The sequence below is a fragment of the Cajanus cajan genome, chromosome 2, assembly GCF_000230855.2.
Source record: "Cajanus cajan strain Asha chromosome 2, NIPB_CcT2T_4, whole genome shotgun sequence".
Taxonomy (NCBI): Eukaryota; Viridiplantae; Streptophyta; class Magnoliopsida; order Fabales; family Fabaceae; genus Cajanus; species Cajanus cajan.
Window position 1 is genome coordinate 64,852,872 of NC_138518.1, and position 14,537 is coordinate 64,867,408.

At 33.7% G+C, this 14,537-nt stretch overlaps 2 protein-coding genes across 2 annotated transcripts; one reads left to right on the forward strand and one right to left on the reverse strand.

Moving 5' to 3' along the window:
* Positions 1-6,835: 6,835 nt before the first annotated feature.
* On the reverse strand, positions 6,836-8,740 carry LOC109805020 (hyccin). The gene is given in 2 exon segments (XM_020366948.3): positions 6,836-7,934; positions 7,936-8,740. Coding segments are annotated over 2 exon segments (1,104 nt in total). The 5' UTR covers positions 8,328-8,740; the 3' UTR covers positions 6,836-7,222.
* Positions 8,741-10,061: 1,321 nt separating this feature from the next.
* LOC109804696 (uncharacterized) lies at positions 10,062-14,535 on the forward strand. Its single transcript, XM_083069839.1, has 5 exons — positions 10,062-10,076; positions 12,583-12,826; positions 12,925-12,985; positions 13,089-13,233; positions 14,122-14,535. The coding sequence occupies exons 1-5, from the start codon at positions 10,062-10,064 to the stop codon at positions 14,503-14,505; spliced, it is 849 nt and encodes a 282-aa protein (XP_082925965.1). The 3' UTR covers positions 14,506-14,535.
* Positions 14,536-14,537: the final 2 nt, after the last annotated feature.

Genomic DNA, 14,537 nt, shown 5'->3' on the forward strand with positions numbered 1-14,537 from the left:
CCTGTCTGAGACTAGCCAAGGCGGCTGATGTGACATGGTGAGGTCGACTCGTGGCATACTGCGCCGTGAATCGCCTTACCAGAGTGTCGAAGTTGTCTATTGACTCCACTGGCAGTTAAGTGTACCAGTTGAGCGCTGCCCCCTTGAGCGAGGTCAGGAAAACCCTACAAAGAATAACATCTTTATTAGTGTATAGGTTTACCTGTGTAATGTACAGATCGACGTGCTCGTCTGGGTCTGTCGTGCCGTCGTAATAGTCGATGTGGAGAGGCTTCCATCCGAAAGGGAGAGGCGTTTCCATGATGCCATCCACAAAAGGATGACGGCGGAAGGTCGCTTGATTTCCCGTGACATGGGCAGGAGCATTGCTGACCTCGGTGCGTGAGATAGATGTGTGACAGGTCGGGGAGTGGGTACCCTAGGCGCGGTTGGGGGTTGAGAGACTGAGTGCCCCTCTTCCTCGCGTTGGTTATTCGATGGAGGGGGTTGATCAGAAAGGCGCCGAGGAAGCTGGGCGCGAATACGTTTATTCTCGGCGCGCAACGCTGCTAGGTCAGCTTTGTTAGCGGTACGCAGCGCCGCTAGGTCAATTTTGTGCTTGGCACGCATGTTTCGCAGATCGGCGTCGTGTTGTAGTCGCATCTGCTCGACCTGTTCTATCAGTCTTCTCAATGATGCTGCGTCACCCATGCTTGTCGCGTGATCAACGTCGTCTGTTGCTCGTCTGCTATGGCTTCTAGTGAAAACCATACGGGTGACCGATAAGAGCCGTCTTGATCGGCCCCACAGTAGGCGCCAAATGTTCTTACCGGAAATCTGCTGTAGAGCTGATCCGCTAGGTAAGATCGGTGAGCCTCCTTCGCTAGTACGCTTGATGCTCCAAGATGGGGGTGGTACCTGCAAAAGAGACTCTGATGCTAAAGTTAGTATTTGTGGGAGTATTAGTCTCGTATAAATAATGCACGTACCTTAGTATGAATTAGGGTTTTATTGGGCCTTGGACCCGAGATCAGTTATGACCTATTTGGGCGACGAGCTGACTCACATAACGCGTGTCCGAGGTCGTCTTGCGCTGTGATACTGAGCTGGGAGCTCGGCTTCACAGTACGGATAGTACAATAACATTACTATTGTTTTAAGAAATTAATATATAATATTCAAAAGACGTCCACATGATATATATATATATACGTGCCTACATGCAGCTTCATTTTTGTTTTTGCTTCTCAATTCATTTGTCAGTGCTATCTGCTATGCATGTGAGTCAATATGTTGGACGTTTCTGCTCTTTTCTTTCTCTTTAACTTTTCATGATTGCTTTTTCCAGTTTTCAGCTCCGTACACTGTATCCCCCCTCCACTTATCTACTTCTATGCTTTCTTCAAAAGAAGCCATTTGTTCTTTCTCTTTCTCATGTCAAACAAAGATGCTCTCTTCCTTTCTTTGGATCAAAATTTTGTACACAATATTGCTGGGGTAGGGTCAATGGAGTGCATGCAGGACATAAGTGTTATCCTCGTGATCATGAATATTGATCCAGTGTCTGTGGACTGCAATCGGTTTTCTAGTGAAACAGTACGTTAATTATGCTCATGCCCTTGAAAAAGCTAATCTAATGGCAGATTATTGTTTTGCCAAAAAAAGGTGGGGATGCATTTGTGTTTGATACTCCTCACTTTGGATTTACTTTCTTTTGCTCATATACTTTTGCGTTGTATCTTTCTTTTGTAAGTTTCAATTTAGGCAGTCAATTCTCTTTGAAATTAAAAAAAAAAAAAGATTGTGTCAAGAAAAAAAATTATTTCATTATTTTTTGTTTCTTTTAGTTAAAGTCCAATTTTTGGGTAAATTCATGTTCAAACTTAGTTTGTACATAGGTGTACACCGAGATATTATAATTTTATATTAAGGTGTTATATAGATAAATTTTCATACTCATCAAGCAATTTACTTGTGAAACTATATTATATATATGGTTTTATAATTAATAAAACCTACAACCGACAATTTCTCGATCCAAATGTGAGTGCCAGTGTATTGCCATTTCTTTTTTCATGATGGGAGAAACGTAATGATTTATTTTTCTTTTATGAAGAACAATGGTTTGTTTATGAAGCTCAAGAAATCCCAAAAGTAGCAAAAGAATAAGTGTACAAGCATCCCAGAAATATGTATATCTAACACCATATCCCCTGCTCTGATATGGACCGAATCTATGCTACTTATTAATTTATACACATCCAGCTCCTCATGCATGCGCGTGGAGTGACATATTACCAGGGGTATATTTTATGTTACGTACAGTTGGAAACTTTGGATTGTGCAAGCATATATAGATATTTTCCGTAATCATAATATAGCTGAAACCAGTGACTATATATGTAGAGTAATCTGAATCAGATCTCTATAATATGTCATAATGTCAATACTCAATTAATGTATATCCCAGTGGGCATATATATTGGCCAACATCAGGGTTGCAAACTGCATGCATGCAACACAAACAAGACTCGCCAGAGCCCCAGATTAACCATTGCCTGTTAGTGTAACTCCTAGTGTGGCATCTTATTTAAGGCAAGATCGAATCAAGGATAAGGTTACCAAACTTCAAGTTTTATACATCTACCAACAAATTAAAAATTATTTAATACCAATTTTATAAAATTAATTAAAAAATATATATATTTTTTCATTTATATATTTTATCGTGGTCATATAGTTAGGTGGGATCTCTAACAATTTCACAACAAAAAACATATAAGCATAAATAATTTATTTTAGTCAAAACTGTGAGATGATTTCATGAGGATGAGACACAATTATAGCTGGCATTTGCTTGTCTGTGAAGTATCCACTCGGTAATCGAAGGATTTGAAGCATAGAGAACATTTTAGTGCCCTGCGGGTAAAACCTGCAGCTGTTGAAAGATGGGAAGGGGAATAGAACATCAATGAATGCAAGCTGTTTGTAGGCGCTTGGAAGACAGGAGTTAGTTGCTTGTGAGGATTTTGGAATGAAGTCAAGTCAGTCTGTACCTGACTCTCTGATGGCCAAGGTCATATTATATATCAGCTTTGTTTCATGTTAGATTCTGTAAGCAAGTGAGTGGGAGCTATTATTTAATGCAATACTATATTTAAAACCCTAGCTAAGCAGCGGTACTTGTGCATTTGGCTTTTGGGAAGATTAACACTGAAAAGTACTGTTCAATAAGCCTGACATGCAACTACAATATGTACAATAACAATCACTGTATTAGTTTAAGTGTGAAATTGAGTTCGTATATGAAATGAAACCTTGGGGGTAAAGTTAATGATAAATTACATGTAATATATAACATGTAATATATGATAAAGAAAATGTAGAGTTAGAAAGAAAAATAGGATAAATTACAATAGAATATTACATATAAATTTAGCCAATTGACTAGTTTGTTTTTTTTTTAATATTATTACTTTCAGACTTTTATAATAATTTGTTAAAACAAGGCAATCAACGTTGAAAAATGTAACTCAAATTATCCATAAACTTCATTGTTATCAACGTTTTTTTTTTTTACGCTTGTTATTAACGTATATTAAGAAGTTAGTCCCAGTAGTATTCAAATAGACAACGCCCAACTTTTCATGGACAATTTTAAAAATTTTGGATGAGTGAAAGATTGACAATTTTTGCATCAAATTTAACTTGAGAATGAATAGGTTTTGATCTATTAGATGAAGACAAATAAAAGAGAGTTCAAGATTTAAGATTAAGTAAAAAAGGTGTGAGAAAAAAAAAAAGATATAAGTAAAAAATGGATGAGATAGATTGTGTGAAAAAAATAATGAAGAAATAAACTAGAGAAGATTGATTGCGTAAATTTCTTTTCATGTAAGTTATATTTATATACATAAATATTAATATTTAAATCTAAAAACGGTTAGTTTGTAACGTTAAATTATGCCACATTCACCCCCGCATACATCTCTCCAATTTACTGAGTTACAAAGTATAACGCATGCATAAAGAATCATCAAAAAGTAGAAAACGGCAAGCAAAAACAGATTTTTTTTTTTTTGCCTGGGCTCTTGAAAGCCAAACGTTCAAGGGGGTGTCCACATGCCATACTAATGACATTATTTGCAGCACTTTGTAACTAGAAAACTGGCATAAGATGACTGTAATAATCCTCGACAATGTCGACACTGATGTCTATTATAATTTCTTAAATATCACAAGGCCTCAAACCCCCAAAATATCACGCTTCAGATAATTAATCATACAAGAATGTTGCATAGGATGATATAAGCAGGAAAAAAAAAACAGAATGAATGTATTAGAAAAATAAGAGTGATGCTTATTGAGGCAAAGATGGTAGAATCATGTTTATGAGGGATTGGCCATGGGAGAAGATGAACGATTGCCTGATAATTAGAGCTAGAGGAAGATCCAGAAAAAAAATATAGAACCATTGAAAACTTGTTCGATCTAAATGACCTCTATAGAGACAAGGTTTTTGATAGAATACAATGACATCGTCCGATCTATATAAATGACTCCCCACTCAGTAGTACCAAAAGAATTTGGATTGTACTTTATCCAACCAGTCATTGGTCTACAGTTAAAATGCATCCCAAACTTCAAAGCCGCTAACCTCAGAATTTCACAAATTCCTATTGTGATATCACACAAACACCTTCTGCGTCTAAAATTCATGCTCTCATTTCATTCCCATCTTTGATTTTGACAGCATAGAATGTGTTCATGGTCTAATCCATTCCATCCCCGGTCCCATTAGCCCAGCTAAGCCTGAAGTTAATTTTGACAAGTTTGAATTTTCAAAGAAGTTAAATCTGGTAAGTTTTCAGGCGAATTTGGGTCCTACTGAGTCAGAAACTTAATTATACTATTTAGCTACAAATAATATCAAGATTAATTAATTATGTCTTCCCATGACCACTCCTAGAAATTAGCATGTATAGCCTTTAATCTCCAGCCACCCACAAACATTAAATATGCCTATAAGAGTCCTCCCATGTCCATTAGAAATATGGCCAACATGATGTTTATAAAACATGAGCAATCCTATACCCCCTTGAGCTAACTTTTGGAATTGAATGAGGCCCAATTCATTTTTAATATGGTAAAGCTTATCCAATCCTTATCTTGGACAACATAAATGTCCAATCTTGCAAACTTCACATTCCAAATGTTCTGGAATGAGGAAGGTCTGGGGACATTTTAGGATCTAACATTAGCCAAGAATATGGCCAAAGTAGTCCTTAGATGACTCGCATAATCATACCCACTTGAGATAGCTTTTGGGATAAAGTTTAGCCCAATCCATTTCTAACATATAACATTCTTGCATACAAACAGCTGATACTGCCTCTCCTAACAAGGAGTGAACTCTACAATGCCCTTCACTGATAGACAAAAAGAATGAAAAACATTATTTTTGTACTACGGCTTAGAAGGCACACTGCAATACTGAATACAAGAGTTCAACACTCCATGATAACACGATAATGCCGTAGGAGAGTAGAGCATATTGAAGTCCCTACTTCCAGCACAAAAAACTGTTGTTAAACTGATTACTTGCTTAAACTTGACACTTCTAGAACTCCAATCGACATACAGTATGGAGTTAAAATTATCCTAGGGATTATTGTTCTTCAACGAGTTTCTCCACCATTTCTTTTAATGAGTACTACAGTAAATTCTTTTTACATCATCAAAATTTCACTATATCCTAATGGCAGAGCACCAAAGAGACTCTAAAAGTTCTTTGGAACATCCTATTAGAGCAGAAAACCCATAGGTAGTACTGTACTTTGTTATAAAATCCTACTCAAATATCCTTATGATAGCAGAATTAAGAAATCAGAGACAGGTACGTGTGTATTTATGTAAGTAGAAACCAACCTGGAAGCAGAGATAGCACAGGAAAAACTTGAGATCGCCTACTCTCTCAAAACTTACTTATCCTAAACCAAAACAATCCAAAAGCTTCCGTATCTCTACTCTGCTCTCTCATTTTTAATTGTTTATTTAATCCCCCCATTCTAACCAAATGCTCCCTTGCATACTACATACCCTGCTGCCACATCACATTTGCATCAGGTTGTTAAGTGATGTCACACTTCACATGCTCCCACACCCCCCTCCCACCAAGGTAGTAATTCCCTCCATATCTTTCCCTTTCACCCCAAAATACACTTTAGAAAACCTGGTGGTTGTAGGATGACTTTCATTCTCAAAATTTGATGCAAGATATTTCAAAAGCAGAAGACCATCTACGTAAAAAAACCAACTACTGCAGCAAGTACACTATTGTATTACATACGATGATTCATATACAGTCTTATAAAGCAAGCAAAATACAATTGACATTGTTGTGGTTATGGATAAGCAAAGCAATAATATGGAGGCCTTGCAGCGACTTCTCATCGTATTTCATATTCAATAATAACATTTAATCTATAACAGATTATCATCGTCAGAAAAGCAAAACCAAACTGATGGCTGATGACTCAACCACACAACATAATCTACGTAAAAAACCAACAACTGCAGCAAGTACACTATCGTATTACATACGATGATTCATATACAGTCTTCTAAAGCAAGCAATACTATTGACATTGTTGTCAATATGGATAAGCAAAGCAATAATATGGAGACCTTACAGCGACTTCTCATCATATTTCATATTCAATAATAACATTTAATCTATAACAGATTATCATCGTCAGAAAAGACAAACCAACTGATGGCTGATGACTCAACCACACCACATAATCTAGGGAAGAACTGAAACCTCCAGTAAAACCAACCGCAGCAAAATAACAACTCATTCAGAACACCCCATTCAATTTCCTCAATCTCCACAAAGTACAACAACAATTCAAAGCCATAAGAAGCCCAACACACCACACCACACCACACCACACCACAGGAAAACTGCACGATTATAATCAAACAAGTGTGCACGCAAACACACACACACACATCATAATTCAATGAAGAGACCGTCAATACTGAATAATACAGCTACCTAATCACTCGGTAGGAAAAAAAAATTCAAAAATAAAAAAATAAATATACCTGTATAACCTAAATGAACCAAAAACAAAAATGAACAGCTATGAAGATTCTATTATACAAGCACGAAATCAGCTTACAGTATGAAGAGGTACAGAAGAGGCAGGACCATATATAGTACACACCAGCAGCAACCTCACTTGGAAACCAACAGAATCTCAGGCTTCTTAACCTTGGTAGGCGTGTTGGCGTTGGAGGAAGCAGCGTTATCCTTAGCAGCCTCTCTGGCCCTGACATCAAGCTGAATGAGGCTCCTGGTAGCGAGTATAGCCTGCGGCAGCAAATCGTGGGAGGCGCGCGCGTAGAGACAGCGCACCGCGAACGCTGCAGCGTCCTTCACGTCCTGCGAGTTCAACGGGCCGAGAAGGCAGTGGCCGAGGATTCTGAGCGAGGGCTGGAGAATCTCCCAGGGAAGAGGAATCCTCTGAGGTTGAGGATCGTCGCGGATGAGAATGTTAACGTTATCGAAAGGTAGGGTTTGGTCGAGGTCGAGGTCGTTGCGGCAGGGGCAGTTGGCGCCGGCCCAAGCGGCGGCGAATTGGCAGAAGTGGAGCTTGGACCAGGCAGGCATGTGGGAGATCTGGGAGAAGAAGGAGTGGAGGGCGACGCCGACGATGGTGGGGCGTTTGGTGGATTTGACGCCGAGTTGGGGTTCCAGAGGGGGGGAGATTAGCCCTAGGGAGGGGGATTGGGATTGGGATTGGGATTGGGGTTTGCGGAGAGGGGCGTGGTAGATGGAGGGGTGGGAGAGGTCGGGGATGGTGACGAGGAGGGGCTTGCCGTTGCGGGATTTGGTCTCGGCGGCGTAGAGGGCGAGGAGGAGGGCTTCGAAGCCGGCGAGGGAGGGGGGGGTCGGGGGAGTGGAGGCGGGAGAGGTAGAGGCCGGCGAGGAGGGGGACGAAGGAGAGGACGACGAGGCGGAGGTGGGGGTCGTTGGAGAGGAAGGTGTCGTAGAGCCAGTGGCAGAGGGGGTCGGCGTGGGAGCCCTGGAGGGAGGCGGAGAGGGCGTCGTAGGCTGCGGGGGAGGAGAGGAGGGAGAGGGCGGGGCGGTCCGAGTCTGCCAGGGAGGCGAGGGAGGAGGACGAGGAGGACGGGAGCAGGGCTGCCAGGGCGTGGATGCGTGACCGTGCTTTCGACACTGACTCCCACCACGAGTGCATTGGGTCTGATTGGGCCTGCGGTGTGGCTGTGGCTGCCGAGGAACACGGCGATGATGACGAGTCGCTGCGATGGAACTCCATCTTAAACCACTCACACCCACACCACTGCGTCTATTTATTTAACTCAACCCACGCACGCACGCACACCTTCCTCTTCTTTCATCCTTACTTCATCTATCCATCTACTCTCTTATAATCCTTTCCTTTCCTTTCCTTCCTCACTACTCTTCTTCCTAATTTCCTTATCCAACGCACCCAATACTTTTTATAATTCAAACTATATTAGAACACAAATTTTATGTCTAATTATGCTTAAATGTTAAGCCTTAATCCATGTTCTATTGTTCTAGGTTATGCAACACACTTTATTTGTGCAAGTATGATAAGCACGATTTCATTTTGTGATCATATGTATGCAAAATAAATCACTCTTTAGTGGTTTTTATATCTCAAAATGAATCAATCTTCAACTTAACACGTGAAAAGAAAGAGAGAAATGTCAGTAGTCGGTAAAGATCTTATGATAAATAATATTTTAACCAAGTCCATCTAACCAATTTCATTTAATAGATCCTTTATTGCTATTTATAGAAAATATTGTTTTTTAAACAAAAATTAAGAAAAAAATATAACTTCATTTCATCTAAATTCGTTTTTATAATATATTAACAAAATTGACACATTTTGTACTTTTATAGATGTTTTATTTAACTTATTTATTGTGCTAATTCAATATAAATAATATATTTTTATTATATAATATAAACATATTATGTTTTTTTTAGATATTTTTATCTCATAAATATAGTGAGACAAATAGAAATTCAACAGTTTAAAATTGTATATTGTCGTGAAATTGAGAATTACAAAGTATAAAATAAAACTAACTTATTCAAAAAAAAGTTAGAAATCTAATCTTACTTTAAGTGTATAGACAAGAGCTCACTAGTTAACTCTAGAGAATTCCAAAAGCTAACATTATCAACAGGAGGAGTGAAAGAGGGAGACGAGAGAGGGCATGCACAATAGGTCAAAATTATATATAAAATTTTTTTTTGTCATAAACTTACTTCATATAGTATTCTAAAGTTATTAATCAAGGATCAATATGCACTTGTGTGATATGACTTGTGATGACTCAATATTATATATAATATAGATATGGATATAGATGATAAACATTGATTAATGTTAAATAAAGCTTTTGTTGTTATTTGTAGAAAAATATAATTTTTTCTAAATAAATAAAATATATATAATTTGACTCCATCCAAATCCATTATATATATATATAGAGGTGGTAAAAACATTGTTTTTTTTTTTTTGGTAATGAGATGATAAACATTGATATATTAAATAAGGCTTTGATGCTATTTATAGAAAAAAAATATTAAGTTTTTTAAAATAATATATTATATATATAATTTTGTTCCATCTAAATCCATTATATTATATATATATATATATATATATATATATATATATATATATATATATATATTTTGTAAATACTATATTATTAATTAATTAAAAATTACTTTGTAAAATATTTATTATAGAAAAATAAAGAACTTATCTTAGATAAGAAATTTTCTATCTACTATTATATTATTATTTTGTTATCTATTATCTATCCTATTAATAATGGTGATACCTCTTTTTAATATACATATTCTATTAATTATTTTGTGTCAACTTTCAAAATACTCTTTATCTTTCATACTTTTTTATTTAATTTTTATTTTTATTTTCTACTTCTTTACAAACTTATTTTTAAATCTTTTTATTCTCTAAATTAATATTTATATATTAAATATGAATGATTATCTTGTACGATAGTATTTATAGAGACTTTTATTTAATAAAAAAGTTTTTAGAAATTTTTTAACCTTTTAGGTAATTTAATTTTATTTATCATCATTACTTATGTATTAAATTATAATATTTTTAAAATAAATTATCAATAAATAATTTTTTAGTTATAATATATATTAAATATCATATATCTAAAATATGATTTATATATTTTAAAATATGTTTTTATACAAATTAGTTTTAATATAATTTATATGTTCAAACATAATTTATGTATATAATTTATAATAAATTTTAGTCATATATAATATACATCGGATACATATTTTTATAAATTAAAGAAAAGTAGAATTTTTAGAATTTGAATTGCTTTGATTTTAATTTTCATCATTTTTGTTTTAATAAGTCAATTCAAATTCTTTTAATTTTAAATTCTTAGTTTGAACATGATAATTTGATTTCTACCATGATTAAAATTGATTATATATATATATAAATTGAGATTTTAAGATTAAATTTTATAAAAATAAATATTATTTAATTTTAAATATTTAATAATTTGAAAAACTAATATTAAATAATATTTAATAATTATTTTTTATATTTTGAATATTTAATAATTAAGAAAAAATTAGAAGAGAAAAAAAAAAAGGAAAGAAAGAGAAGAGAGAGAAAATAGAGCATAAGAGATGGAAGAAAGATAGACAAAAGAAAATATAAGAGATAAAAGGTATATAGGTGAGATAAGAAAGAAAAATTATGAAGAATTTCAAAATCTTACTTTTTTTTAGAGAATTTGAAATTTATTATTTTGAGAAATTTCATAAATGTTTGAATTTCAAATCTTTGAAAAGTTTTCACCTAAACAAGACATTTTACCTTAAGGCTTTTAAAATTCTTTAAAAAAAATTATTCCATTTAAATTTTTTCATTCAAACACACTCGATTTTCATCATTCTTTAATTATTTCACTTGAATAAGTTAATTCAAATTTTAAATTTTTTATTTTGTAATTTAAATAAGGCAACTTGATTTTTGCTATAGATAAAATTGATTTTAAGCAAATATATATATTGAATTTTGAGATTAAATTTAAGAATTAAATATTAGCCAATTTTTAAATACTTAATAATTTTTTAAAAAATATTTTTAAATATTTAATAATTTAAAAAATCGGATATTTAATAATTAAAAAAACTATTAATATTTTTTATGTGAACTTTGAAAGAGAGAAGTGAGAGGTAGAGACAAAAAGTAAAGAATTTCAAAGTCTTTTTTTCTTTAGAGGACTCAAAATTCTACATTTTTAAAAAAATTTACAAATAATTAAATTTCAAATTATTTATAAAATTTTCATCCAAACCTGACTATCCCGACCTATAATTGATTTGTGTTATCTAGAAATTTTTTTGTATAAAATTATTTTTATAACTAACTTAACTTTTGTACTTAGAATAACTTATTATTTTTTTACTAAGAACTTATATTGCACATCAAAGTTAATGAAAATTTTTTTGTACAAAATTATTTTTTATAACTAACTTAACTTTTGTACTTAGAATAACTTATTATTTTTTTACTAAGAACTTATATTGCACATCAAAAATAATGAATAATGATTATGATTAAGTACTAAAATACGTTATTAATAACGACAAAATTTTTACAAAATCCTATGATTTTAGGCCAAAAAGTCATAATAGTTTAATATAAAATTTCTATTGTAGGACAAAGAATGCTCTATCTTTAAATAAACAACTAGGTTATTTTTAATGCATTTTCATATTAAAACACAAACAAAACATTTTACTTCAAATACTGACTAAACTCATCTAAATCCATCATCCAAACCCTAATTATTAATCATTCACACATATTTAATTTTAAGCATTTTTTCATTTATTTTATTTTTTTTAAAAACAAAATATACATAGTCTCGGAGTGTTTATTTTTAAACTAGTATATTATAAAAGAAGTTTTTTCGTCACAAAAACTGATGTAAAATGTCAGCATCATATTCAATTTTTCCCCTAAATTTTATCATTTCTTTAATTCTAAAAACACCAATATATTTAATTACACAAATTAAATCTTAATAAATTATAATTTTATATAATAATATAATGAATTAATCAAATCTTATGAAATATTTTTTCTGTAATAAAGATTTTTTAAATTTATTATCATAATTTTATAATGATTTACCGTAATATGTTTGTATTATAACTATAATAATGATAATAAAGTGTTATACTGTCTATCAATAAAGTTTAACATAATAGATAAACAATTAACTTCTTTAAGTATATTATCTAAAATATATATTTTGAGAAAATTTTACTGAAAGAAATAAATCTTTTACGTGTAAAAAAGTTATAAACTATAAACTCTTGATTTATAATTTTTTTGTAGTTGAGCAAACAACGTCCAAACACGTAAAAGTGTAAAACACCATCATCGGTTGCATTTGCATGTTACTTTCGCCATCTAACATCTTACGTAGTAATAAATGCATCCATAGAATACAAAACACAAACTGCATTTTAACACAGTTCAACAATGTCACTCTCTGCTCTCTCCAACACCTTCATTTCCCCCTCTCACAGTATCTCATTCCAATCAACCCAAATTTTCATCTCTCGGATTTCCCACCTCCAGATCTCAGCCTCTACCTAACCACTTGAGGAAAACCGCAACACGGTTCACAACGTTTTGCTCTCTGGATGCAGCCAATGCTCCAACACAAAACACCCCAATTGAATTAAGTATGCATTTTTGTTTTCCTCTTGTGATTTTTGGATTCTGTTCACCTTCCATTTTTTTCATGCACGTGTTATTTTGGTTTTGACGTTGTTGCATGCAGGGTACCATGCGTTTTCAACATCATTGGACATCAATCAGATTCTTGACATTCTTCCCCACAGGTGAACTTTTTTTTTTTTTCACCGTGCTTTTATTTTTTTATTTTTATTTTTATTTTCTAAATCCAATTTCTTTGTTCTTTTGGTGGGGTGGGGTGTCATTAAGGTTTCCATTTCTTCTAGTGGATAGAGTGATTGAATTCAATCCTGGAGTTTCTGCAGTGGCCATAAAGAATGTAACAATAAATGACAACTTCTTTCCTGGACATTTTCCAGAAAGACCAATCATGCCTGGTGTTCTCATGGTTGAGGTAAACACTAAGCTGAACCATTCTGTCATGGAGCTTGTCTTCTTGCATGCAAATATTTGATTATGTTAGTGTAAATTATATGCTTATAAACTGTTTCTTCTTTAATCAAATATAGTATCTACTGCTTGATGTAGATTGAGTTCATTTGAAACTATAAGAACTCAATCTACATCAGTTGGTTTCCAGGAAAGATCTCTTAAATTGTAGAAATGTTGGTGTTTTTCTTATATTGAAATTTTGGAGCAATAGCAAGCTATTTGTGAATTTTTGCAAGATGGACTCTTCTATGACATTCTTAGACTTTTAAAAAAGTGCATAGAAACCAGGGGAAAAAATAGAATATTCAAGATTGTAGATCGTCACATTTACTTAAGTTCCTACAAATTTTAAAGTTTAAATATCATAAATTGAATGGTGTTACTATTTAAATATCAAATGAAAAATTTAGGGAAGGAGAGATTATGAATATGATAATAATATTGGTGAATTTCTTGCTGGTTGCCTCATGTTTCCTCTGTATTTTATTTATAGCTTGCATTTCATAGGCATGAAATAAGTGGGGCACGTGCGCCTAGGTCTCTATAGCCTAGGTTTTGTTTAGCATGTGCCAGTTTTAATGTAAGAAAAACATCGGCAAGATTCCAATTGCGATATCTGTCCGGTCTCTAGAGCTAAATTTGCAACTTTATCTTGATTGGATCAGAGAACTATGTTACCTTCATTTTCTCGTTAGGCTTCTTGGCACATTTGTATTCACTTCTGCTGCATAAGATCCAACTCATGAAAGAGCTTTTGAGTTGAGATTGACAACAGATGTCTGTAATTTTTTAAAGGTTCTGTTGAATTATCTTTGTAAGTGGTGATGAATATGAGAGGTCTTTGATGCAGGCAATGGCACAAGTCGGTGGATTGGTTATGTTGCAACCTGAAGTTGGAGGTTCTCGTCAGAATTTCTTCTTTGCTGGAATAGACAAAGTGCGATTTAGGAAGCCTGTGATTGCAGGAGATACGTTGGTTATGAGAATGACACTTATCAAACTGCAAAAGCGATTTGGAATAGCAAAGATGGAAGGGAAGGCATATGTTGGAGGTGAAGTTGTGTGTGAGGGTGAGTTTTTGATGGCTACTGTGAGCGATAATCAAGACAAACCCCTCCACCAAAAAAAGAGAGAGCTGATTCTGCTGCGTTTCTTTCATGATTCTGTTAGTTTAGCCCTGGATTTTATTTATTTATTATTATTTTTTTTATGGATGAACACCATCACCATTTGACTTCGTGTACTTATTTTTTATGGCAGTCCAAG

Coding starts and splice junctions, on each gene's coding strand:
- LOC109804696 (XM_083069839.1), top strand. Junction 12,827..12,924: donor AAACACCCCAATTGAATTAA/GTATGCATTTTT, acceptor TGTTGCATGCAG/GGTACCATGCGTTTTCAACA. Junction 12,986..13,088: donor CTTGACATTCTTCCCCACAG/GTGAACTTTTTT, acceptor GGTGTCATTAAG/GTTTCCATTTCTTCTAGTGG.